Raw genomic sequence first — 26567 nt, forward strand, 5'->3', positions numbered from 1 at the left:
CTTTGACCTGAGATAGTCTGGGGCCTGTTCTGTGTCTCAAGCACGCAGAGAGGAACTAGGGAGGCTGGTGGCTCGAGAGCAGAGGTAGTTCCCCACTCCTGCCCTGCTCACACACAGCTGTCTTTGTGGCCCAGGTGCGGCGGCAGCACATGGAACGCTGCACCAGCTTTCTGGTGGACGAGCTGGGCGTGGTGGATCGAGCTCAGGCTGGGGACAGGATCTTCTTCGTATCTGCCAAGGAGGTGCTCAGTGCCAGGGTCCAGAAAGCCCAGGGCATGCCAGAAGGAGGTAACCATGAGAACCGACGGCCTCCTTTTTTATGGATATTTGAAATGTTGAGTCTCTTACTGGGTCTGTTGGTGGCACTTGGTCTGGCAGCGAGGTGGTGCTCAGAGCCTGGAGGGAGGTTCTTGTTCCTTAAAATCAACTAGGAGACACCTCTGGGCCTGTCTTTGAAGGCATTTCCAAAGAGGATTCCCTGAGAGGGATTACTCACCCTGAATGTGAGTTGCAGCATCCCACGGGCTGGGTCCCAGACTGAGTGTAAAGGAGAAAGCAGTGAGCACCAGCATTCCTTGTTTCTTTGTCCTGTAAAGTCTGGGCAGGCAACCTCAGGTTGCTGCTGCTGTTCCTTTGCTGCCATGACCAACTGTTTCCCCACAAACTGGGAGCCAGGCAAAGCTTGCTTTCCTCCCTTAAGTTGTTTTTTGTCAGATGATTTTGGCCACAGGATTAGAAAAGTAACCTAGGGGGCTGGAGAGATGGCTTGATGGTTAAGAGGCACTGGCTGCTCTTCCAGAGGATGGGTTCAATTCTCAGCGCCCACATGGCAGCTCACAATTGTCTGTAACCCCAGTTCTAGGAGATCTGACACCTTTATATCAGTGCACGTAAAATAAAGTTAAAATTTTAAAAAGAAAGTAACCTAGAGAAGGGATTTCCCCATTTTCCTCTCTGTACAGCTGTTTCCTCACTAACACTGCCATTCTCCTAGGGGGCGCTCTTGCAGAAGGGTTTCAAGTGAGGATGTTTGAATTTCAGAATTTTGAGAGGCGATTTGAGGTATGTCTTTGATTCTGGTATATAGTGATTCTGTCCTTCCAGGTTCTCTCTAACCCTGTCCCTGGGTGTGAAAGTCACAGCCTAGCCCTTGGAGACATTGGCTCCCGCCTTCCTCAAAACCTCTTTCTGTTAGCCCTTGGAGGCATTGGCGACCACCTCACTCAGCACTTCTATCTGTTCCAGGATCCCTAGCTATGAAAGCCACAGTCTAGTCCTTGGAGGTGTTGGCCCCACCTCCCTCAGTGCCTCTGTCTGTTCCAGGAATGCATTTCCCAGTCTGCAGTAAAGACCAAATTTGAGCAACACACAGTCCGGGCTAAGCAGATTGCAGAAGCCGTTCGTCTCATCATGGATTCCCTGCACATTGCCGCCCAGGAGCAGCGGTGAGAGCCCAAGTCTAAGGCAGAGGGAGTGCTGGGAAATTACGGTTCTGTGTATTTTGCTTTGGGCAGCTAAAAGATACATCTAAGATCAGATTGTTAATGTTGAGCTGAGTTCCATGGGCTCACACCCAGACCACATTAAAAGTTAAATAGACTGGTCTACAGGAGCTAGTTCCAGAACAGACTCCCAAAGCTACAGAGAAACCCTGTCTTGAAAAATCAAAAAAAAAAAAGAAAGAAAAAAGAAAAAAAAAGTTAAATAGAGCTGGGCAATGGTGTTGCACGCCTTTAATCCCAGTGCTCAAAAGGCAGAGGCAAGCCAATCTCTGTGAGTTTGAGGCCAAAAGTGAGTTCCATGACAGCCAGGGCTGTCTCAAAAAAATTTTTTTTCACATGTTGTTATAGAGTGTGTCTCTATGTTACAGCTCACATGTAGAAGTCAGAGGACAACTTTGTGGAATCATATCTCTCCTTGCACCTTATCTGGATTCTAGGGGCTGAATTCAAGTCGTCTGGCTTGCATAGCAAACATTTAATCCGCTAAGCTATTTTGCTGGCTTGCCACACATTACCCCCTCCCTTATTAGTTAGCAGAACTGTATCTAACCCTCACCTCTTTAGCTACCTCTCTCTGTCACCACCCCTCCCCCTAAAGGAAGCCTGAGGGATGAGGGACTGTCTTCTGTCTGCCTCAGATACCCTGGCCAGGCAGGAGAAATGTGGCTACCGTAAGCTTCCCTTGGCATCCCTGCTTTGTCATGTGGGGACATAGGTTTCTGAGCATTGCTCTTTGCTTTCAGAGTTTACTGTCTGGAGATGCGGGAAGAGAGGCAAGACAGGCTAAGATTCATCGACAAGCAGCTGGAGCTCCTGGCTCAAGACTATAAACTGAGAATTAAGCAGATTACAGAGGAAGTGGAAAGGCAGGTGAGAAGGAAGAGAAAGTTCTGTGGGGAGATTGGGGCTCCGAGTCAAAGTCAAGTTCCATGGCAGCAAATGCCGAGGGCAAGGCATCTCATCCCAGGGGCTTCCTCAGCTTTCTGTGGCCCTGACTGAAGAACAGTTTCCTCTGGGCCTCCGTCCAGGGCCATTTTGATTGCCCATTTTCTTCCACCTCTGAAGCTTCAAATGAAGAGGAACTGAGGAGGCTGCTTGGTATGGGGACGGGCGTGCAGCCCCTCCCGCCAAAGCAAAGCACAGTCCTCTTGATGCTAACAGCACCCTCCCTTGGCTGCAGGTGTCCACAGCCATGGCTGAAGAGATCAGACGCCTCTCTGTGCTGGTTGATGAGTACCAAATGGACTTCCACCCGTCCCCAGTTGTCCTCAAGGTTTATAAGAATGTGAGTGAAGCGGGGCTGTCTGAGGGTCCCTGAGTGGAAGTGCCAGGCAGGGACATGAGGCCTCTTTGGTCACTGGCGGTCTTTTTGAACCCTGAGAGACTCCTGGTGGTCGTGCTTCTTTTCACCCTCTCTTTTCTGGAGGCAGGAACTACACCGCCATATAGAGGAAGGCCTGGGCCGGAACATGTCTGACCGCTGCTCCACGGCCATCACCAGCTCCCTGCAGACCATGCAGCAAGACATGATAGGTTAGTGTCACAGGGGACCTTGGGGCCAGTGGAGCTGCCGTATCCAAGATGAGGCTGGAAAAATAGCTCGATGTGTTAAAAGTGTGTACAGCTCTGGCAGAGGACCTGAGTGTTTTCCAGAACCCATGTCAGGAGGACCACAACTGCCTGAACTTAGATCTTTTCAGAAGATCCTGTGCCCCTGACCTCCATATACACCTGCACCCATGAGCACATAGTCCCACAGACACGCAAATACATACACATAATCAAAAGAATCAGTCAACTAGGATGGCCTTTCCTTATCTGTTACCTTTGGTAGTGATTTAACCCACTACCTTCCGGTGTGGTGTCCTGAATTCATTCTCTGTGAACTTGGGTTGCCATATAGGACAATATACAAGCTGAGACTTTGGCATGACTGCTGGCAGGTTCGGGAAGGTGACCTGTCAGCCAGTCCCACCAGCTGACCACCTGGGTGTGGTTTCTGCAGAGCTGCAGCAACCCTAGCAGCTGGTATGGACTCTGTGCCTGAGGTTGGGCCCTGGTGTGGCTCAGGCCTGCACTGATGCACACTCTCTCTGCTTGCACCCCTGACAGATGGCTTGAAGCCCCTTCTGCCTGTGTCTGCACGAAATCAGATAGACATGCTGGTCCCTCGCCAGTGCTTCTCCCTCAGCTATGACCTGAACTGTGACAAGCTGTGCGCTGACTTTCAGGAGGACATCGAGTTCCACTTCTCCCTTGGATGGACAATGCTGGTGAACAGGTTCCTGGGCCCCAAGAACAGCCGCCGGGCCTTGATGGGCTACAGTGATCAGGCAAGAAGCTGCTTTCCTCAGGGCATCATGGGAGATCACCTGCCACCAGGGGTCCCTAAGGCAGACAGCCATGACAATGTGCCACTCAGTCACTGGTCAGCATTGCTACTGTTGTCAACTTGGTCTTGTCCTGGTTTCTAGTGCTTGTCTCAGTGTGTGCTCTTCCAAACAGACCACTTGGAGGCTGGGGACATAGCTCAGTGGGGAAATGTGTGCCTTGTGCGCATACAGGAGGCTTTGCATTGGATCCTTGACACCACAGAGGGGAGGGAATTTTAAATTCTTACCTAGAAACCACCGCTTTAAAATTTATAATAGAGTAATTAGAAATACTTTAGAATAAAAATACATTAGGAACTAGAGAGATGGCTCAGCAGTTTAGAGTGCTGGCTGTTCTTGCAGAGGACGCAGGTTCTCTTCCCTGCACCTAATGATGGTTCACACCACCTCTACCTCTAGTTCCAAGGCATCTAGTGCCCTTGACCTCCACGCATACCAGACACACATGTAGTGCACAGACATACATGCAAACAAAACATTCATACATATGCAGTTAAAGTTTATAATAAAAAATACAGTTCACGACTTTAAATTTTAGAATAAAAAGTACATTAGGGACTGAGGAGAAGGCTCAGTGGATGCAAGCACTTACTCTTCCTACAAAGCTGGCATCTCAGCTTGGCTGAAACAGAAAGTGTCCAGTCATTGAGAGAACAATCTAAAGGCAGAAAGCACTGGAGGAGGACGTCTGACACAAACCCACACACTCAGATGCACGTGCGTGTGTGTACACATGCGCGCACACACACGCACTCACACACTCACACAAATGCTTTAATTATGACTTTTAGTAAAGGTTCTGTGCTGGCAGCAGCCCAGTGGCCAGGGCTTACATCCTGTGGCATGCCACAGTGCTCGCCTTGGGCTAGCGGGGCTCTCAGGAAGCAGATATCCCACTGTTGTGCATACAAAGCCCATTTTCCCTCTTCTGCCTCTTGGGAGCGAAGAGCTGCTCAGTCCCTACCCTACCTTGTCTAGTCTTGAGAGTCATTGAGGTTGTGCTTGAATGACAGATTTGCAACATCCTTCTCATCCTTTGTCGTCTCTCATCAGGTTCAGCGGCCTATCCCTCTCACACCTGCCAACCCCAGTATGCCCCCCTTGCCGCAGGGCTCTCTCTCGCAGGAGGAGCTTATGGTTTCCATGGTTACCGGCCTGGCCTCTCTGACATCCAGGACCTCCATGGGCATTCTCGTGGTTGGAGGAGTGGTCAGTGACACTTGCTTGGGGGCGGAGGGGGGGGACACCTGGGGGCTCAGTGAGTGTTTTCTACCCTGGGGGAGCTGTGTGGCCAGGGCCTTTCACATACAGTTGTTCTTCTGAGACATCACACAGCTAACAGGATGTTCCCACTTCCTGGATGTAACTTACAGAAACCCACTGCTAGTTTGAAGCCTCCCCTTCTGACATAGGCCTCTTCTTCTATAACAAGTAGAGAATAGGGAACAATTAAAGGTTAAGCAGGAGGCCTACCTGGCCCTTGAACTTCATCTCTTGCTTCTGGATATGTGACTCTGTCTGACTGAAGCCCTGAGGGCAGCCCCTCTGTTTCTGTGGGGCTCACCTTGTTCTGACTCAGGACTCTTTGCAGCCACTGTCCCTCACATCTGAGATCTCCCTGGGGGTGTGGTGTTGGCAAAGGGTGACTGTCACAAACACTGTCAGGAGTTGTTTTTCCAACACGTAGTACAAGGCAGATCAGCTGAGGCCCCTCCCCTCAGACTAAGAGTTGCATTCTGTGGCTCTTTCCATAGATAGTGGCCTAGAAGAGGGTCATGACCTACAGCTCTGACCCTTGACAGACCTTTTATAGATCTTACAGCATTTTGTTTGCCTAGCTATACAATCTGTGGGTTAAATTTACATCACATACCTCCTTTGTCAATGAAGAAGCTTGTCAGTAAACTGGCCCAAGTTCATGTAGCCAGGATGAAGCATGACATGAAAGTCCACTCTCTTCAGTGGGCTGTGAGGAGTGACTCCAGATTTGCCTCTTGTTGCCCCCAGAACAAGCTGTTGCTCTGGATCACCTGTGTTTCTCCTACAAAGCCTGTTTCTCAGGTTTGGGGCTGAAGTGCAATAGGAGAGAGCTTGTCCGGTGTGTGCTAGGCTCTGCAATCCATCCCCAGAACTTAAAGCAATTCCTCACTAGATCAGGACAGTGGCTCTAACCCTAAGTTATCACCCATGGCCACACCAGTCCCCTGGCTTCAGCTGGAGACAGTGCCTGCTTTCTTAGCCCCAGTGGAGCCGCAGAGACCTTGCTCCAGATTGCCCATGCATCCCTACAGGTGTGGAAGGCGGTGGGCTGGAGGCTCATCGCCCTCTCCTTTGGACTGTACGGCCTCCTCTACGTCTATGAGCGGCTAACCTGGACCACCAAGGCTAAGGAGAGGGCCTTCAAGCGCCAGTTTGTGGAATACGCCAGTGAAAAGCTGCAGCTCATTATCAGTTATACTGGCTCTAACTGCAGCCACCAAGTCCAGCAGTGAGTAACCCAGGGACCTGAGGAAGGACACACTAATTGGTGGGCTCTCCCCACCTCTCTTTGAGCTTGACCCAAGAGCCCCTGGGTCTCAGCATCATGGGCCCCAGGACTTTGTGTAGTGCCAGCTTTGTGTCCAGGGATGACAGAGGGGTCCAAGGCTGAGGAGCTGGAGGCAGGAGGGTCATCCTTGGCTGTAGATGGAGCGGCAGGCAAAATGATGCGGGAGATTTGAAATAACCAAAAATAGTCCTTTGGAATAAATCAGTTTTAATAAAAGGAGAAAGAGGGACACTTACAAAGCCAAGGCTCCAGCGAAGCAGAGGGTCAAGCGGGAAAAAAACAGGGCGTCTATCCCCAACCCGGTTCTTTTTAAAGGTACCTCTCTCCCCTGGGACAGCCACGCCCCTGAACGCAGGGATTGGGCCAGCTGCCCCAACACTTGGCTATATGGGGAGAGTTTGGGGCCATCTTGGACTACATAAGACCCTTTCTCTTAAGTAAATAAATATTAAAGGTTGCCTTATTAAAGGGCATGAGCTGTGGGATCCTAAATCAAAGCCTGATTATAGTGCCTCAGTAGGTCTGGAACATGGAGAGGGCAGTTTTACTACCCTGCACTGCCTAATCCCAAACTCAGGGCAGTCTTTTGGCTTCAACCTCCTGAGTCCTGGGATTGCAGACTTGAGCCACCATGCTTTGATTGCCCTCGAACTGTGGCGTGGCAGACTCCTTTTGCACTGGCTTTGTAGCTGTGAGCTAGATGTTTTATTGGTTGTACTGATAGGGCTAGGGATATAACTGTTGGCAGAGAGTTTGCCTTGCATGCATGAAAGCCTGGCTTTCATCCCTATCACACACACACATGCGTGCACGAGAGGATGCTGAGACTTGGAGATGAAGGAGATAAGACCTTTCCTCGCTGCCTAGCTGATGAGCATGAGAGTCAGAACCCTGGCCTCTTGTGTCCAGTTAGCTTCACCCCTGGACTGATGTGTCTCCTGTGGTGATGCCCATTGTTTTTTTTTTTTTTTTGTTTGTTTGTTTTTGTTTTTTTTTTTTTTTTTGGTTTTTCGAGACAGGGTTTCTCTGTGGCTTTGGAGCCTGTCCTGGAACTAGCTCTTGTAGACCAGGCTGGTCTCGAACTCACAGAGATCCGCCTGCCTCTGCCTCCCGAGTGCTGGGATTAAAGGCGTGCGCCACCACCGCCCGGCATGCCCATTGTTTTTGATGTGGGTATCGGGAGCTGTTACAGCAGAGCTGGGAAGAATCCCAAAAGCAGGACTTCAGGTCAGAGCAGATGTGGATGGACTCAGCTACTGCTCTGTTCTGGGTGGATTTGGCCACCAGTAGAATCCTGTCTAAACCACCATCTTCCCAGTTGATCCCATCTCTGTCCCCTTAGGGAACTGTCTGGGACATTTGCTCATCTGTGCCAGCAAGTTGACATCACCCGGGATAATCTGGAGCAGGAAATTGCTGCCATGAACAAAAAGGTCGAGGCTCTGGAATCACTTCAGAGCAAAGCCAAATTGCTCAGGTGAGTGGCCTAGTGGCCACGCTGGGGGAGTTGGGGCTTGTCTGCTTCTGCTGTCTCCAGTGTGGACCCCAGGTGCTCCTCAGGGATTTAGCTCTCATGAGATGTTTGCCAGGCTCTGAGTACAAGATGGCACTGGTGCTCGAGGCTTAACATACAGTGTCACTGTCCTCGGGGTGTTTGCAGATGGGGCGTAGTGACCCAGGAAACAAGGCAGTGCTGTGATGTTGCAGGTCATGGGTCGCCCTCCTTTGAACTGCAGGGTCTCAGCACTTGGCACAGGCTAGCTCACCCAGTTTTTGTAGCCCTGGCTGGCCTGGAACTTGACAGTGAATGAGACGGGTCTCAAATTCACTGGGATCCACCTACCTCTGCCTCCCTAGTGCTGGGATTAAAGATGTGTGCCACCATGCCCACCTCAGCTCCACTTTCTAATGGGAAAATTGGTGCCCATGGAAGCTGAGCCCCTTGTCTGGAGCTCCACAGTTGGGGTGCAGGTGGGCTGCACTTTGACTCCTCTTTCCCAGTGAGAGCTGCCGCCATGTCTGTCCTACTTAGTCCTCTCTGAGCCCAGGAGCAGGAGTGCTTAGCACCAGGTCTCTGCACAGGAACAGGACTGGTGGCCTCTGTAGAACTGTGACATTTGCTGGGAGGAGGATCAGTTGGAGGAGCCAGGTTCTGGGTGCTGGCCCTGCACTCCCTCCTCAGCTTTCCTGTGTCTTGTGGCTTTCATCTGTGAGATGAGACTATAATTTCATAACAGCCACAGCTAAAGGTAGAAGTACTGTAGTCCTCACCCTGCTCAGGCTGTGATAACATTGGCACATGGGGACTTGCATATCCTGCCCCCACCTCTGATGTCAGGCCCAAAGAGGACAGAGAGGTACTCAGAAGTTTCAGCACTAGCCCCAACAGTGTCTGGCCTGTGCAGAGGTGCCCCTCCTGCCCACCACCAGGGACACACCGCTCACCGGCTCTGGCTCTCGGGACAATGTCTGCTGCTGCTGGTAGCCACAAAGATAGGCCGAGCTAGCACCCAAACCTTCAACTGTCAATCAAGAAAGCTGTCCTCCAGAGGTTTGGGGAATCTGGGTTGCAGCAAAACCCAAACCAGTCGTGGTGATTGACTTTATAATCAGAGCACATGGGAGGCCGAGGCAGGAGGAGTTCACAGCTGAGACTGAGTTCAGGCCAGCCTGGGCAGCTTAATGAGATTATGTCTCAGTTCACCTCTTTTCTTAAAAGCCAGACTCTGTCCTTTTCCTCATCTACAAAGTGGGAAACTGTGCTATTGAAGGATTAAGTGACAGTTCAGACAGGCTAGTGTGACCTGTTCAGTCTGCCGCCTGTACAAAGCAGTCTTGTCTTCGCAGGAATAAAGCTGGCTGGTTGGACAGTGAACTCAACATGTTCACACACCAGTACCTGCAGCCGAGCAGATAGTGGGCAGCTGGGGCGGCCTGCGCAGAGAGAGGCAGGGCCGCACCTCCCATGGGCTCCAGTCCTTGGCCACTGCGGAGAGAAGGCCTCTGTCCTGTACTGTTTGAGCCTCCACACCAGTTACCCGACCCCTGCAGGAGACCCCGGTGCACACCCTAACGGAGACTGACAAGGACGGGACAGCTTGGCATGAGGAGTCATGCACGTCCGTGTCTGCTCAGCATGTTCACCTGGTTGAAGTTCGCTGCATTTGAAAAGGTCTTCCTCGGGGTAGCACCCTGCAGAATACTGAGGGGAGCCCTCACAGGCATCAGGCAGACACTCCCACCTTCTCCAGCCCAAGCAGGCACACCTAGAGAAAGACAATGTGGGGGTGACTGGACTCCCCGGAAGAATTCAGGATAGTTCTGGAAGGGCCTCGTTTGTCCCAGAAAGACTTGTAGCTTGTGTTTGGCCTCAGCTCTAGCGCTTTTCCCCACTTGCAGTCTCTCAGTTGTGCTTGGTGGCCAGGCTTAGCACACCCTGGGCTTTAGACTCAAGCAGCTCGTACGGGAGGCTGGGGACCTCTGCCAGGCAGAGCAGAGGGAGAGCTCGGGAGAAGGTGTGTGGATTAGGGTATCAGATGTGGTGGCGCTGACGTCTGACAGGATGAGATGGGGCTTGCCTCCCTTCTTGCCATTGAGGCCCTTGCTCTGATTTCAGCTCTTGGCCTGATGGTCCTGGTTTATTAGTGAGAGCTTGTGTGGTCCAGGTGGTTAAAGGATGTAGCAGGAGGAATGGTGGAAGATGGGGCTGCCTGGGGTGGCTAGAGAAGGTAGGTACAGGAGAGATCCCTCTCTCGACCTGACCTAGCACTGAGGGGCACACAAGCCTGTGAGCCCACCTCCCTAACTTCAGCTCATCTCTGCCTTGCTGCGAGCTCCCCGTGGCCACCATTCTCTAGACTGTACCCTGTGCCGATGCCTGTAGCTGGCCACAAAACAGCATGAGAAGCCAGGCTGCCATTTTCCTACTGCCCTGACCCTCAAGTCTCCTCCCATTCTACTCCTGAACCTCCTGCTGCTTGCTTAGCCTCCTGTTGACTCTGAGCTTCCCATTGTTGAGGGTTGAAACTGTTACTGGTCAAAGTGGGGAAGATTTCAGTCACCCAGGTGGATTGTCTGAAAAAAAAAAAAACAGTTTTGGGTTAATGAAGCCTTGTAGACCAGGGGTAGAGAGTGTCTTAGAGACAAACCATTGGGCTGCATCCCCTCCCAGAAGCCCACAGCCAGGAGCTCCCCAGGGGACAAGGTCCTGCTGATTGGCTGCCCATGGCCCTGTGCTCACTTGCCCCTCAGCCTACCCTGTTTACTGGGATAGTGATGGTCTTGATCCAGGTCAGCATGTAATGGGAAGAAGTTGTGAGTGTATTACCAGGCTGGACAGATGGGGTCACCTCACAGTGGGTCAGGACAAATCAGAGTCACATGATCCCAACAAATGTTGTATTCTTTTTTGGGGGGAAAAACAGAATAAACTCTTTTTCAGTATAGCCCCTGAGTACTGAATGAAATTTTGAACTTACGTAAGTAAAAATTCCACTTAAACCACCAGGGAGAGACTGCACCTGAGACGTTTAGCGGAGCACTTTAATTTCTTGCTGCTAACTGTTGTGTGATCTTTGCTGGGGCGCGACAGGCTCCTGACACAGTGAGTTTGCTTCTGGTATATTTGAGGTGATGCACCTGCCTGAGTTACCTGTATCTCTGCTGATGTATTGGAAACTAAAATAAAGCCCCAGTTGTGACCCTGTGTGAACTCTCTGCCTGGCAGTGGCCCCGCACAGTCTGTGGGCTGGTCTGAGAGGAAGGGACACGCCAGCCTCTGAGGGCCAGCAGATCCAGAGCGATTCCTGTACCCAGTTCTTTGTAACACCACACACTCAGGCTTCATGTAAAACATCAGTGACTCAGCGGGCCACCCCACTCCACCTTCTGAGAACTTGGCTGTGACCTTTCTTGTTAGAAGGGCCCTTGGGAGTGGAAAAGGCCATTAGTGGCTTCTCCTTGCCCTTCTACATGTGTCCTCTTGACTAAGGTCCCACCCCTACCCACCCACTTGTCTGTCTCAAAAACTCTTGAGCTCAGCTGATGGTAACTACATCTTTCCAGATTCTCAGACCACAAACTCAAGGGGTCATCGAGTCCATGTAACCAATCCGTCACTTTCTTTCTGACTCTCCGAGACCCTGACCTCCTCACCACAGTGACAGATTAATGCCCCCAGCCCCTCTCCTACCCTTACCTCTTATGACCTTTGCACTTGGAGTTGAGCATGTACCACACCCCAGGCATCCAGAACTCCTCCAGGATGGAGGCCCAAGTTCTTGCCTGGTTCTTCAGATTCAGCCCCCTCTCCCCTCTTGTGTACACGCGCTGCCGTTCTTCCTGAGCTGGCAGTTTACCTGGTGTGTATCACAGGATATGCATGTGTTCCAGAATAGTCATCTCAGGAGCTGCTGTGTTTGGGCTCTGCGAGGGCTGCTCTAGTGTTTGCACATTTGCCGTCCAGGACTCTGGGGAGCTCAAGAGCTCCTGGAAGCCTGTGGGCGGCCGCAGTTCTAGGACATAATGTGAGTGCTAAGAATCCGGCTTGTTCAGCCCCTTTGTGGAAACTGAAGTTCAGAGAAATAAGACTAGCTGCTGATGTCCTAGTGTCTTGGACTGATCGGGGAGGGAAGGGAAGGGAGGGTGAAGCCGACTTTTGAGCCCAAAACTTATTTTCCCCAAGCCTATCAGCTTTTCAGTGTGCTCTTTACTCTCCCCTCCCTCTAGAAACACCACGATCTAGTACACATATGTGTGAAGCAAAACGTTGACCAAGTGTGCCTGTGTGAGTCTGGAGGGGCAGGGGAGGGGGGCTTCTGTCATTAGCAAGCTGCTGCTGCTGCTGCTGACCCGTTGGGTGGTAGCTCACAAGGAACGGTTTTCTAGACCTGACTCAGTTATTCTCAGGTAAGGCCAGACTCATCCCTGCTTCATCTGCCCAGTGACAGGGTACTGGAGAGACTAACCCCTCTCTCAGACAGCAAAGTTTCAGGCCAGCCACGCTGCATAGAGACTCTGTCTTAAAAAACAAAGAAAGCTGGGCAGTGATGGCGCACGCCTTTAATCCCAGTACTCGGTCAGGTGGATCTCTGCGAGTTCTAGTCCAGCTTGGTCTACAGAGCAAGTTCCAAGACAGCTTGTAACTAGGGCTACACAGAGAAATCCTGGGGGTGTGTAGGGGTGAACCCTGCCATTGACTTGCCCAGCATGCAGGAGGCTCTAGGTTTGATTCCCAGAACTCCTGCCTTTACAGAGCTTGTCTGGATAAGAGCCAAGGTCACTTAGGAGAAGACAAGAGGTCAGTAGGTAAGTGTGTGAGGAAGGTGTGCAAGGGTACAAGGATGGCGTGGCTGGAGGAGACGTAACTGAGCTAACACCTGAGTGCAGCCTGGGGAATGAGTCCTGGGAGACCTGGGTAGGGTATAAGGGAGAGAGGAAAGAAAGCAGGCAGGATCTGTGGGAGAATGGGGTGCTTTGTTTTCCTGAGGCAAGAAAGGGCTAGTCAGAGCCGACTACATCTCAGCAGGGGCCTTCGATGAACTCTGTGGAGTCAGACATGACTGAGGATGGAAGCAAAGAGACCGGCCAGGCAATGACAGTAGCATTCTAGGAGGGCATGAAAGTACCCTCAGCTGGGTGCTTACAACAGGAGTGGCAAAAAGGGTCAGATTTTGAAACACAACAATGTGTACATGTGTATTTTTTAAATTTACTTTTAAAGCTGGTGTGTGTGTGTTAGGGTTGCTGTGTAGATTCTGGGATACAAAACCAGCTGTCATGATTTGCAGCAAAGGCCGTCAACACTGAGCCATCTCTCTACCCCTTTTGTTTTGCTTTCTTTCTCATAAAGCCTTACCAGCCTGGGGTTCATGAAGACGAGCTACCCATGAACCCACAGAGATCCTCCTGCCTCTGCCTTCTGAGTGCTAGGATTAAAGGTGTACCTTGCCGGGCTTGGTTTGCGTATGCTAGGGGCCCTGCACTCTAGACAAGCACTCAGCCATCTACACCCACAGCACGCATGCCTCTCTTGAAACTGCGTGCCCACACATCAATGTGCCATGCCATGCATATGGAGGTCACAGGACAGCGTTCCGAGTCTGTTCTTAACCCTCCCACCTTGAGACAGGGTGTCTCTTGTTTGCTTCCAAACATGCAGGCTGGTCAGAGAGCTTACAGGCCATTCTGTCTCCACCTACCACCCGTCCCCCAATCTTACCATAAGGGTGCTAGGGTTTCAGAGGTGTGCCACATCTGGCATTTATATGGCTTCTACTGATTGGGCCCAGAGTCCTCATGTTTCACAGCCAAAGAGATTTACCTGCCGAGCCATCTCCCAGGCCCCACCATCCAGAAAAAGCCAATAACAATTGCACGACATTTCCCGGGAAGTCGTTTTCAGACAGGAGAAAGCACTGGTCTCAGATTTGAGTCCAGCTTGGTGAAGCAGTGAGTTAGCTGGGCTTACAGGAACATGAATAACTATGCCACTGGGGTCTCCCGGTCCCCTGCAGTTCCGCTGCCTCACATGCCTTCCCCTTCCATGAGGGATATTAGTGGGCTCCACCTCTCGTAAAGGCGCCACACAAGCAATCAGCCATGTCATACCAAATTCAGTAACCCTTTACCCTTCTTCCAGCTCTTACGTTCCTTCAGCTCCCCCTTCTGCATTGTTCCCTGAGCGTTGGAGGGGGTGATAAGATGTCTGATGTTCTTCCATTTAAGGCTGAACATTGGGCCACTACAACACAGCAACAGTCACTGAATTCTCAGCATTTTGATCAGTTACTGGTTTCCTCAGTAGCGAAAAGGAAGCTCCCCTCACCAAGGCTGACAGCAGCAATAATCTATGTATGTAAATATGAACATTAAGAAGGCAATTGGATAGGCACATCATGCCATTTAAGAGCAGTACTTCCCCGCTAGGATCTATGACCTTCCCAGCCACAGGGTTGGTTGGTTGGTTTGTTTTGTTTTTCCCTGCCGGCTTCCAGTGCCAAATATGGGTCCCTCTCCCGTGGAGCAGGCCTTAAGTCCAATTGGAAAACAGCTGGTTGCGCAGTCACCTCTCAGGCCACTGTTACACACTCAGACACGGCTGGCTGCCTGCAGTGCCGATGACAGGAGCATAGGGTCCATGGCTGAGTAGAAGCATGGGCAATTTTCCTTCCCACAGTAGGCAGCAGGGAGGGGTTTTCAGCTTAGTCTCAGCTTGATTCTTTTATGTCCTAGTGTAAAGCATGTGATGTCTTCAGTAATAGGATCTTATAACCTAGTTCCAGCTTGCAACTGACCAGGGGCAATAATCTTTATAGTTTGTGGGACTTCAGGGACCTCATAAACTCACAGGAAGATAACCCTGTTACCTCACAGGAAGGTAACCCATCCCTGGTCTAGAATTTTGGTTAAAAGGAAGAGAGAAAGAGAGAGAAAGCAAAAACCATTTCTGTGTTCTAGGTCCCCAGGCATGCAGGGAATCCTGAGTTTAAACTCCTTAACCGGAGTCTTGCCATTCACAGGTAGAGGTGACTGCTGTAGGGACCACAGGAGTCAAACCATCAGCACTGGCTGCTGCTTAATTTCTACCTAACTCTGTTTCTGCTATGTCATGCAACTGAGCAGCCGTGGCTCCCAGTGTTAGATTCTGTACGCAGAGAAGGTGTGTGTGTGTGTGTGTCCTAAAAGCACCCTAGGGAATTGTCGGTGTGACGTCCACATTGAAAGGTCAGAGAGATCGGAGAAGACGGGCGCTGGTGGCAAAACAGCTTTTCCCTCTGACTTGACTTTCTTGGCCGCCAGCTGAAAAGGAACCGCCCACATCGAGGGCGGCTCTCCCTCAGACCAGCCACTGCCCCACCTGTCAGTCCTCTGTTCACTGATCCCCAGAGAGTGACGCAGCCTAGCGGACTCCAAAGCTTTCTTTGGACTTCAAGCTTTCTCTTCTGATTTTTCTCTCCTTTCCCCTACCTTTCTTTTTATGAGTTCATCTTTTTTTTTTAAATGAAATATCTGTTGTTTTATCTGTTTTTAAGTGTCAGAACACTTAAAAATTCGGGTTGTAGGGGCTAGAGATAGCTTGGCAGGTGAAGGCATTTGCCTCCAAGCCTAATGAACTGCGTTTGAACCCCAGATCCCACATGGTCGAAAGAGAGAGCCTTCTTTATTTTTTTATTTTTCAAGACAGGGTCTCTCTGTGTAGCCCTGGCTGTCCTGGAACTCACTCTGTAGATCAGGTTGGCCTTTAACATGACAAATTCTGTCTTGTTTTGAGACAGGATCTCACTATGCAGCCCTGGAGCTCATTAGGTAGACCAGGTTGGTCTTGAGTCCTTGCCTGCTGAGTGCTGGGATTGAAGGTGTGCACCAGCCGTGACATCATATTGGTTGTAATGCTCCTGCAGGGCACATCATCTCTATCCCCGCCAAGAGCTGGCACAGAATTGTCAGGCACTTGCAATATCAGTAAATTGTGCTTATTGAATGAAGATAGTGAGAGCAAAGCAGGCCCCTTACAATGAATTCCAGGATGCTTCCTTTCTTTTATTTTCTATTTATTTATTTGTTTATTTATTTATTTTGGTTTTTCGAGACAGACTTTCTCTATGTAGTTTTCGAGCCTGTACTGTCCTGGAACTCGCTCTGTAGACCAGGCTGGCCTTGAACTCACAGAGATCCTCCTGCCTCTGCCTCCCAAGTGCTGGGATTAAGGGTGGCATGCGCGCCACCATTGCCTGGCTCCAGGACGCTTATTTCAAGTGTCCTCCAGTCTAGACCTTTTCCTGGGGTGGCTGGCCTTCTGACTCTGTGGCAGGGAGAAAGGAGAATGGCTAGCAGCCAGGGGCGTTTAAGACACAGTGCCATTAAAAACACTAAGGTAGCACACTTCCGTGCTTAGAGCTCTGGGTTCAGTCCCACACTCTGTTTGTTGGAATAGGCTGTAATTCCAGTATTCGAGGAGGTAGAGGCTGAAGAAGGAGTCAATCTAAGGCCATCCTCATGACATAGCAAGTTCGAGGCTAGTCTGAGCTTCATTAAATTTTGTCTTAAGTCTTTCTTTTCTTTTGAGATAGGGTTTCTCTGGGTATCTGGCTGTCCTGGAACTTGCTTCACCTCAAACTCAGAGATCTGCCTGCCTCTGCCTTCTGAGTTCCGGGATTAAAGGAGTGCACCACCATGCCCAGCTAAATTTGGTTTATATTTTACAGGACCAGATTTATGGTATCTATATTGTAATTTTGCCAGTGACTTCTCTCCCTCTGTCCCCACTCTTAAATCTTTGCCTTCCAGGGCCTCAGACACAAAGTAGACACCTCACAGAGACTTGAAGTGTGAAGAAAGCAAGCCTAATAGGACACGCCTGTAAATCCACCCTCCCCCACCAACCGAGAGGAGCCCTTAGTCCAAAACAAGCCTAGGCTTCAAAAGACTTTCTCTTAAGAAAAAAAAAAAAGCTTGAAAGATGGAATGCGTTGCCCTAGCCACTTGTCCCGCCCATCCGCAGTCACTTGCAGCTCCACAATCATCCGGAAATCACGTAGCCGGGCCATACAGACCAATCGGAACCTGTAGTTCCGGTAATTTCCATTCAATAAAATTTAAGTTGGCAGACTTGACATTTTCAGTCAACAAATCAGCAATGAGGGCTATTAGCCCCACCCCCAAATTGAAACTGCCGCTTCCGGATGCGTACTAACGTTTGTCTGACGTCCTGCCCTGCCAATTGGCCAATCAGGACAGCTGGTGGAGGCCCCGCTCCAGCTTTACCCAATTAGGACAACCATCCGAGGCTCCACCCAGAGGAGGCGGAACCCCGGGCTGCTGGGGACCTCGGCTTCCCTGTCGAGGGCGTCCGAGTCCTTTTATCCAAAGCGGCCCCTGATCTTGGGACCAGAGAGATGTGCCTACACCCGGCCAGACCAGGTAGAGAAGGGGCAAGCGCCTTTTCCAGGTCCGATATGCACCCTGCGTGGGTGCGCGTGAGTGAGAGGCTGGGGTCTGCTCTGCTCCCCACTGCAGACTGCATGGAAACCCAAGTCCCCAGGAGCGTATGGGGCGGCAGGGCTGTGACAGAGCAGGGGTTCTGACCCATCCCGGAGTAAGAGCTCTGGTGCTGGTGGAGGAGTCTGGACTGTGGTTCTAAAAGTGGGAAGCCCTTCCCTACACTGCAGGCATCCCTTCCAGAAGCAAAGGAGGTGTTCCTGAGCTGGACCTCTGAAGGACCAAAGCTGGTTGGAGAAAGGGGAAGGTTTCCCAGGAACCTACCAGCCCTGTCAGGGCCAGGCTTCCCTAAGCGCAGACCCTTAGTCGGGAGTCATATGTCAACAAAGGTCTGTTTGCTCCAGAGCACAGTCAAGAGAGCAAAGAAATGATTCCATCCAGGTGTAGCTGGTTCGCTCATGGGCGAACCAATGAGTGTGTTGGTGTCACTTCGGGAACTTATGTGACCCAAAGGCAGGCAGCTGCACCGGCTACACACACACCTAGTGTGGATTCTGATTCACCCCTGTACAGCTTGCAGGTGGCTCCAGTCCAGATTTCTGTCCCTAGCCATTGTTTAAAGTGACCTTAAAATCTTGCAACTTTCTGAGGAGACTCTCACCTCCCACCAAGAGGGAGATGCTTGGATGTGGGGGTGGTGGTGGTGGGGATTGGGTGGGGGGGTAGCTGCTACACAACAACTAGGAACCTACAGGTTAGTTCAAACCCTGCTTTGACACTAGCTGTGTGACCTTGGGGTACATGAGCAAAAAAAAAAAAAAAAAAAAAAAATGGCTGGGGGCAGCTTTGTGTCAGAGAAGAAGCTTAATGCTGCAGGTCCTGGGCTCAATGCCAGCCCCAGATAACGTAAATTCTTAAGCTTTGAATTAGCACTCTGTACCAGTCTCTTTCTGTATGGCAAAGGAATGAGATTAATTTTTTGTTTGTTTGTTTTTCGAGACAGGGTTTCTCTGTAGCTTTGGAGCCTGTCCTGGAACTAGCTCTTGTAGACCAGGCTGGTCTCGAACTCACAGAGATCCGCCTGCCTCTGCCTCCCGAGTGCTGGGATTAAAGGCGTGCACCACCACTGCCCGGCTAGGAATGAGATTAATTTTCAAGACATTTTTTTGTCTGTATGGGCAGGCGCATGCCATGACACATGTATGGAGTCAGCTCTCTCCTTCCACCGTGTAGACCCTGAAAACTGAACCCAGGTTGTCAAGCCTGGCCTTAAGCAACCCTTCCCCACTGAGCCATCTCACGGGCCCAGGAGTCAGATAACTAAGGAAGGCGCAATGGGAGTTTTAGTCTCTTGGCAGGCAGGCATTTTCCTGTAGTCCATAATTGTTCAAAAACAGCCCTCCACAGTACTCTGAGATGTGGTCTTTGGGGGGAAGAAATAGCACAGTTGGCACACAAAGCAGATGGGAATTAAGAATGTTGGAGACCTGCCAGACATCCTGGCTGGCTTAGTACTGATGGACATTTACTGACATGCACTCCTGTGTTGCCCTAGTGACGGCATGGTAGGGTAACTCTATGCTGCCATGTTTATCAGGTTAGGACAAGAGGCACAGAGAGGTTAAGTAACCAGGGTGAGGCTGCAGAGTACAGGAGAGTCCCGGTGATGATTTGAATTCAGGCCTCTGTGGCAGGTTCTCTCCCTCATCTTTTGTCATTGATCCTTTGACTTCAGGTAGAACTGAGCCTGAGCATCTCCTGTGAGTATCCTCCAGCCCAGAGCCAGTGACAAGCTGTGAAAAGCTGAGACCCATGCCCCAGATGGCAGAGACTAAAGACGCCATTCAGCTTCGGCTGCTCAGCCTGGAGCTGTTGAAGCAGCTGTGGGCTGGGCACGATGCCATGTGTCGGTCAGTGGCCAGGGCAGCGTCAGAGGTGGGTGACCCCCTTGGTAATGCCCGGGCGGTGAGGAAAAGACTGCCTACCCCCCGTGACTATGTCCAAGCTTCCAGGGTCAACCTTACCCAATGCACCCATTTCACCGACGTTGCAAAACTGAGGCCTTGGGAGGAAGGGACTGGGCTGGGACACCCAGAGGCCACAGCAGAATGAAGCCCTATGAGTCCAGAGTGAACCTGAGTGGCTGGGCACTGGCCAGACTGCTGCTTGGGTAACCTGGCCTGTTTCTTGCAGTCAAACCTGGACTATAGCAGCAGCGGCAACTTAGAGATGCCCATGTCCCAAGAGAGTTCCTCCAGCTCCTCGGTGGCCCCAAGCTCACAGGACAAAAGACAGGAGTGGGACCCACTGGACAGTCATCGAGGAGACACATCAGATATGTCCTGGTGTGGCAACGACAGCTACAGGGTGGACTCTTTACCATCTGCCACGTGCCAACACTGGGAGCCCCAAGATGAACGGCAGCCCCCCTCAGAACCCTTGCTAGCCACTGAAGGTCTGAAGGGGCCACCAAAACCTCACGAGACACAGGTTCCAAAGTCCATGCTGTCACGACCAAGCAAGCCATCTAAGGTAACTCAGGAGCACCTGGAAATCCTGGGGAGCTCTGACAGATTGTTCCTGGACAAGCTTCCCCAGTAAGCGGTGAGGCCTCTAGGAGATCCAGTAAGGTGTGTCCAGTTATTGCTAGTACATCTTTGCCCTTTTGGAAGAAGGAGACAACCCTATTGGTCAGGTGGGAGGACTGAGGCTTGGAGCCCAGGCTTGTTCAAAGCCACACCCAAAGTGGGACAAAACTTACCTTCCCATTTCTGAGCTCCCCAGCTGAGGTTGGCGCCAACCTGGAGTCTAAGTTAATACCCAGTGCATTGTTCCCCAAACGGGGCCTCCTCTGGGCCAGGCCTGCCGATCCAGCCCGTGCCTGCCTTGTCTACTTCTTCAGCCCAAAGTGACCTTCTCCCAAGAGTCTACAGTGCCTGAGAGCAAGTGGCACTTCCGGCCATACCTGGGCTATGATTGGATTGCAGGTGAGGGGCAGGGTTGGGCTTATTATAGCCCGGATACCCATGAAGCTGAATGAATGAGTGAATCAGGGCTGCTCGATATTTGAGCATTTATAGAGGCCAGGCTCCTGCCCAACCCTTGTGGGATCATCTCCACACTATTGCTCCTCTCCTGGCACCTCCGGGCTCCTGTCCTCCCTCCAGCCTCTTCCACCTCATTGCTGTCAACTGAGCGCTAAAACGCATGCCACAGAAATTTTGCCATTTTAGCTTTTTGTTTTTAGTTTTAACTATTAATTTGTGTGTGTGTGTGTGTGATGATGTTTGCCTGTATGTATGTATGTGTATCATGTGCATGCCTGGTACCTGTAGAGGCCAGAAGCGGACATAAGAGCCAGGAACTGGAGTTATAGATGGTTGTGAGCCACTGTGGGAGGTGGGCATTGAATCCCTGCAAGAGCAGCCAGTGCTCATTTGTTTGCTGTGTTTTGTTTGTTTTCCGAGACAGCATTTCTCTGTGTAGTCTTGGCCATCCTAAAACTCTGTAGACCAGGCTGGCCTGGACCTCTGAGGTCCACCTGCCTCTGCCTCCCGAGTGCTGGGATTAATTAAAGAAATGTGCCACCACTGCCTGGTACAACCAGTGCTCTTCACCATTGAATCACCTCTCCAGCCCTACCTTAAGTGCACACACACACATATACATACATACACCCACACATATACACACATATACATTTGTATTTGGATATAGGGTCTCTATGTAGCCCTGGTAGTCCTGGAACTAACTACCTATATTGAACAGGTTGTCCTTGAACTCACAGAGATCCCAAAGATTAAAGGTGTATGCCACCACACCCCACTAAAAGAATTTTTTTAGACACACAAATAAATAAAGATAAAATGTAGTTTAAAAAGTAATCTGACTTCTGCAACCGAGGTCCTGGTTTCCATCTCCTCCTTTGCACAGCGGCTCTCCCTCCCATCTCTGTAAGTGGCAGCTCGGTGAACTTAAGAAGTCAGACTGTGACCTCGGGCCCAGCCTCGACCTGCCTCCCGTTAGTTACGTGTTTCACGTCCTGAGCATTAATACATTCTCTTCCTCAGGACATTTCTCAAATCCATGGCCTCCTTTTAACTGCCCCTGCTTTCCCTCACCTCAAGGATGTGTCCTGTAAAAACATGGCTGACTTGATTTTGACACTCCTTGTCCCCAAATCGTCTCAGTTCCTGGCTTCACCCCTCCACCCTCACCCTCCATTGTCCTGTCCCTCCTGAGTTCCTCACACTCCAAGCACCTGAGTTCTTCACCGACTGGGCTATTGGCCCATGTGACTTCCTTGGTCTTTGCTCTGGTCACCTTCTCAGACCTCACTTGCAGCCTCCTGCCCTGGGGCGCTCAGCCCCCTGACCCTGGCCTGACTAATTAGTCTTTCTTCCCTTTAGAATATCACCTCCTCAGAGTGGGAACCTTGACTGGCTTCCTGCTCTTCCCAGCTAGTAAGAATGTAAGCAGGGGCTGGAGAGATGGTTCAGAGGTTAAAAACACTGGCTGTTCTTCCAGAGGTCCTGAGTCCAATTCCCAACAATCACATGGTGGTTCACAACCTTCTATAACGAGATCTGGTGTCTTCCTCTGTTGTGCAGACACACATGCAGGCAGAACACTGTATACATAATAAATAAATCTTAAAATAAGAAAAAAGAATGTAAGCCAGGTATATGCCTATAATCTCTGTACTGGGTGGTGGAGGCAAAAATGTTGAGTTGGAGGCCAGCCTGGGCTACGAGATATTGTCTCTGAAGTAACAGTATACAGTATATTTTTAATCCCAACACTTAAGAGGCAGAGGCAGTCCAGTCTCTGTGAGTTCAAGACCAGCCTGGTCTATATATGAAGTTCCAGGCCAGCCAGGGCTCCACAGTTCCTGTCTCTGGAATAAATGGGTGTGTGGCCTCTGTTAAGAGCTCTGTGAGAGAGTTGTCTGTGGGTGGCTGACTATGTCAGGGCAGACGGGTGCTCAGAGCTGGCCCTCACAGCGAGTGGAGAGTCCTGGGGTGAGGTGGGGCCCCAGCCCATTAGCCCTGCCTCCCTCACCGGTGCTTTGTCCACCCCAGGGTCCCTGGACACTAGTTCCCCCGTCACCAGCGAACCCGAGGCCTTCTTCTCCGTGCTTCAGAGGTTCCGAGAAGCCAACAGAGAGGATTGTGTCTGTGACTCCCCTGAGTAAGGGGGGGGTGTGCGCGAGGAGGGTGGAGGGTGGTTAGGGGACTCTGTCACTCATCCTGCTCATCTTCTCTCCCCCCCCTCCCCCCAGAGCTGTGTTCCCAGGCCTGCAGGAGAGCAGTGGTGTGGAAGAGAGCCACCAGTGTGAGTGAACACTTCTACCAGGCCTGGGGCCTGGCTGGCTTAGGTCCTGCTCTTTGTAACCACCTCTCTCAGGCTGCTTTCAGAGATAGCAGAGTACAGCTCTCGGGGCCCCTGAGTGTGGACCCAAGACTTTGGGAGGAAAGGGGCTGGGGGAAAAGTGGCCCAGAGCGACTCCTCAATGGATGGTATGGTTTGTGTGTCGAGGGGCAGCCAGAGGCCCTGGCAGCAAATTCCCCGGCTTAGGGGCAACTGTGGTTTATCATGGGTCTCACAGGTGTGTACTGTTACCGTGTCAACCGGCGTCTGTTTCCTGTGCCAGTGGACCCAGGTACCCCTTGCCGCCTATGTGGGATACCCCGGGACCAGCAGGGACCTGAGACTCTGGCGGAGCCCGCGCAGGTCAGGTGAGTGTTGAGAGCATTGGAATTCCCTGGAGGTCCCACTGGACAGTTGCAACTAGAGTTGGGTACCAAACGTGGCCCCTGGTAATATTGATGCTGTGCCTCTTGCACAGGGTGAGCATCCCCTTGTCCATCCTGGATCCCCCACACCGCTATCGAATTCATAGACGGAAAAGCTTTGATGCCTCTGACACCCTGGCTCTGCCTCGGGTAAGCCGCTTGCCTGAAGATGCTAGAGGCAGGCCTGTGTGGGAGGGATCCTAAACTAGCCCTGAAGAGAGCTTGCTCCTAGGCTCTAGCATGCTAGCAGGCCTCTGGCTTCACCTGGGCTGGTGTGTCACCTGTCCCCCACATGGTGTCTAAGATGGGTGTCTACATGCATGGCTCTTAGGAGGGCTGTTTCCCAGAGCCACGCAGACACTGTCTTACCCCACCCCCACGCAGGTCACAGAATGGAGCTAGCTGGAGAGATGGGTTTGATCCCAGACCTTTGTGTTTCTATCATGCATCCCATTTCCACACTGGGCGAAGGACAGGGTAGCTGTAATTGGGAGAAAAGCAGAGGGGAAAGACCCTTCGGCTTCCCTACAAACTGGTAGAGTGAGAACATCTTTGATGTTGGGGTCTTGAGGATGGTTTAGTGAAGTCACGCAACTTAGATGTTCAGGGCCAAGTCCGGTGTGGAAAGGACCCCATTAATACCCACATCCTCTCATCCATCTTGGGGAGGGTTGGGTAGCCAGTGGCCAGGTCAGTAGGGACTGGTAACCAATGGGTAGATATACCTGGATCCCCAGGGAGAGGCTCGTGGCTCCTCAGGGGTCTTTCTTGTGGTTGTGGATAGCAGATGCCGCTAACCTTTTCTCTCCACAGCACTGTCTGCTGGGCTGGGATATCCTCCCTCCAAAGCCTGAGAAAAGCTGTGTCCCCAAGAGTCTTGACCTCTGGTCCTCTGTCTCCTGTGGAACGCAGCGCCGACATCTGTCAGCCACCAGCCCATCCCGCCTGGTAGGGTCCAGGGTGTGTCCCGACCTGGGGTGAGAGGGGTCCAGGTAGGACAGATCCTATCACGATGGGGGCTCGGGCCCTGAAAACTTTGCTCCCCTGGCCTTGGCACTCCTTCCCACCTGCCCAAGTCTACTCAGGAAGGTGGCCCTCACTCCAAGGTGCAGGAGGAATTGAGGCTAATACTGGGCGCGACCTATCCCCGGGTGACCCCTGCTAACACCTCCCCGTTCACCTTCCAGGCCTTGCCAGTGCAGGTCCCACCACCAATCTGGTCAGAGCCTCAGGTTTCCCAGCTCCGTCCCACCCACTAGAAGCCCTGAAGACTGACCACTCAGAAGAGAACAGTATTCTGCCGGTGCCGTCAACCTCCCCTGAGGAGGCAGCACCTGAGGGAGGGATGGATGCCCCTATAATGAGGCTGAACCCTGACAAGATGGAAGTGGTTGTGCTGTTGAGATGGGAGGACCCAGGCCTGGCGCTGGCCCATCCTCCCTCCTCCTGGAGGGGGCGGAGACTCTGTCAGTATGCAAATAAAACTCAGGGCCCTATACTTCCCGTCCCCACATAGCTTGTCTTTCCTGCTGGTCCCCTTGATGTCCAGGTGTCCTGGTCACAACTGGCTTCACTTTGCCTAAAGGAGACACTGGCTACCTGGAGGCGAGCACCCAGTGAGCACCCATTACTTGGAGTGTGGCTTCTTTTTTGTATACTTTTTACCATAGAGTCTCACGTGGCCTAGGCTGGCCTGGAACTCACAGTCCAAGGATGACCTTGAACTGCTCCAATCCTCCTGCCTCCACCTCCTGAGTATTAGGATTACAGGCATATCCACTGGGCCCTACTTGGGCTTCTAGCTTTTTCTGTAGCTCTCAGATCTAGATAAAGGTTGTCTACCAGATAAATGGGGTGGTTCCCCAAGGCAGGCTAGAACCAAGGTCAGTGTTACAGTACCTCAGGCCTGGGGAGATGGCTCAGTGGGTAAGAATTCTTGTTATGTAAGTTTGAGGACCTGAGTTCAAATCCCTAGGACCCATGTAAAATCCAGACATGTACTGAGTGTCTGTAATCCTAGGGGGGGGGATGAGAGGTGAAGATAGAGGAATTCCTGAGGCTCATGGGCCAGCTAGCCTGGCATACACATTGGAAAAACAACAAAGAAACTCCCCACCTCACGATGGAAAGTGTAGATCAACACCCAGTGTGGTCTTCTGACTTATGCACACCATGGCATGTGTGCACCTGCATTCACACACACAGAAAGACACAAACACACACACACATACACACACAGAGACTCACTAAAAGTGTGTCTCATATCGAATAAGTGAGCTCTGTCCTTGAGGTCCCTGGCATCTCCATGCCCTTTTCTGGGCCCAGTTCTAGAAACAGGGTGGCTCACAACCCTAAGAAGGATAAGTTGAGAAACTGATAGCTTATCAAGCAGCACATCAGAACAGAGCTGGGAGGTGTTAGGGAGTAGGATCCTGTCTCTCCCATCCCTTGTGTGCTTTGGGTTGCCTGGTTTCTATGGCTAACTAGTGTGGCTACGGGGATTAAAGGTGAGTGTCACCACTGTCTGGTCTATGTGACTGATTAGTGTGGCTGTTTTACTCTCAGATCTTCAGGTAAGCTTTATTTATTAAAATACAAATGAAATATCACTACATTCAAAGTTAAGCAACCTTCAGGCCTTAGCTCCTGGGTCTAAGAATGCAGGTGTTAGTCAGGGTGAGTCAGGTCATGCTGCAGTAATAATTTAAATGCCCCAACTCCCTGGTTTAACAGAAAGGTTTATTTCATTTATTTTTTAATTTTCTCTTTATTTATTTGTATACAATGCCATACCTGTTAGTTAAGACACAGTTTTCCCTTGCTTGGGCCTGGGGAGAGCTCAGTGGTTAAGAGCTCTTGCAGCTCTCGCAGACGGCCCAAGTTCAGCCCGGGCACTGACCTGTGACTCACAACCACTCCTAATTCTGGTGCTGGGGAATCCAGCGCCCTCTTCTGGCCTACTCGCCCAGTGAGCACACATACGTGGAGGCAAAACCCTCAAACATGTGAAATAAAGATAAATGGATATTAACATGTTTTTTTCGCATAATATGTCTTCTCATTATTAACTTCCACAGTAGAAAATAAATGATGACTTACATTGTGGGCAGATTATTTAGGACAGGTAAAACCCCTCGGGGGATGGTCCGTTTAGACTCTGAAAGGACAAGCTGTCCCTGGAGGCATCTGTCGGTTATTGTGAGGGGTGCACACGCTAAAGTGCCTGGGTGGAGGCCCAGAGACGACTCTGGGGAGTCAGCTCTCTTGATCCTCAGCCCTGGGGATGAAGCTCAGGTCACCAGGCTTGGTCTGGCCATCTTGTCCGCATGAGAATCCTTGTTCAACTTCCCTCACCTCCTCTGGAGAAGCTCCCCTCCAGATGTCTCCTAAT

The 26567-nt window shown here is 51.3% G+C and overlaps 2 protein-coding genes across 6 annotated transcripts in view; both read left to right on the forward strand.

Annotated features, from left to right (window-relative positions):
• Positions 1 to 11148, forward strand: part of Mfn2 (mitofusin 2) — a 29207-nt gene extending 18059 nt beyond the window's left edge. For both annotated transcript variants that reach the window (XM_038333631.1, XM_038333630.1), the window contains exons 9-19: positions 135 to 288; positions 995 to 1062; positions 1324 to 1445; positions 2246 to 2372; positions 2683 to 2787; positions 2933 to 3035; positions 3615 to 3835; positions 4949 to 5104; positions 6187 to 6383; positions 7786 to 7920; positions 9291 to 11148. In XM_038333631.1, the coding sequence (XP_038189559.1) occupies positions 135 to 288; positions 995 to 1062; positions 1324 to 1445; positions 2246 to 2372; positions 2683 to 2787; positions 2933 to 3035; positions 3615 to 3835; positions 4949 to 5104; positions 6187 to 6383; positions 7786 to 7920; positions 9291 to 9360 (1458 nt within the window). In that variant the 3' untranslated portion in view covers positions 9361 to 11148. The remainder of the gene's footprint in view (positions 1 to 134; positions 289 to 994; positions 1063 to 1323; positions 1446 to 2245; positions 2373 to 2682; positions 2788 to 2932; positions 3036 to 3614; positions 3836 to 4948; positions 5105 to 6186; positions 6384 to 7785; positions 7921 to 9290) is intronic.
• A 6098-nt stretch (positions 11149 to 17246) lies between these two features.
• Positions 17247 to 26236, forward strand: LOC119816823 (migration and invasion inhibitory protein). 4 transcript variants are annotated; one of them, XM_038333798.1, is made up of 10 exons: positions 17247 to 17363; positions 19117 to 19316; positions 19575 to 19913; positions 20284 to 20368; positions 22463 to 22571; positions 22663 to 22715; positions 22990 to 23119; positions 23230 to 23326; positions 23990 to 24168; positions 24364 to 26236. In XM_038333798.1, exons 2-9 carry the CDS (start codon positions 19194 to 19196, stop codon positions 24155 to 24157), a joined length of 1104 nt encoding a protein of 367 aa, XP_038189726.1. In that variant the 5' UTR covers positions 17247 to 17363; positions 19117 to 19193; the 3' UTR covers positions 24158 to 24168; positions 24364 to 26236. The 4 variants fall into 4 exon arrangements, with proteins under 4 accessions (XP_038189726.1, XP_038189725.1, XP_038189727.1 ...); XM_038333797.1 differs by having other exon boundaries at positions 23990 to 24124; XM_038333799.1 differs by having other exon boundaries at positions 23035 to 23119; positions 23990 to 24124.
• The last annotated feature ends 331 nt before the right edge of the window (positions 26237 to 26567 follow it).

This window comes from Arvicola amphibius, chromosome 6 (genome assembly GCF_903992535.2).
Source record: "Arvicola amphibius chromosome 6, mArvAmp1.2, whole genome shotgun sequence".
In the NCBI taxonomy this organism is placed as follows: domain Eukaryota; kingdom Metazoa; phylum Chordata; class Mammalia; order Rodentia; family Cricetidae; genus Arvicola; species Arvicola amphibius.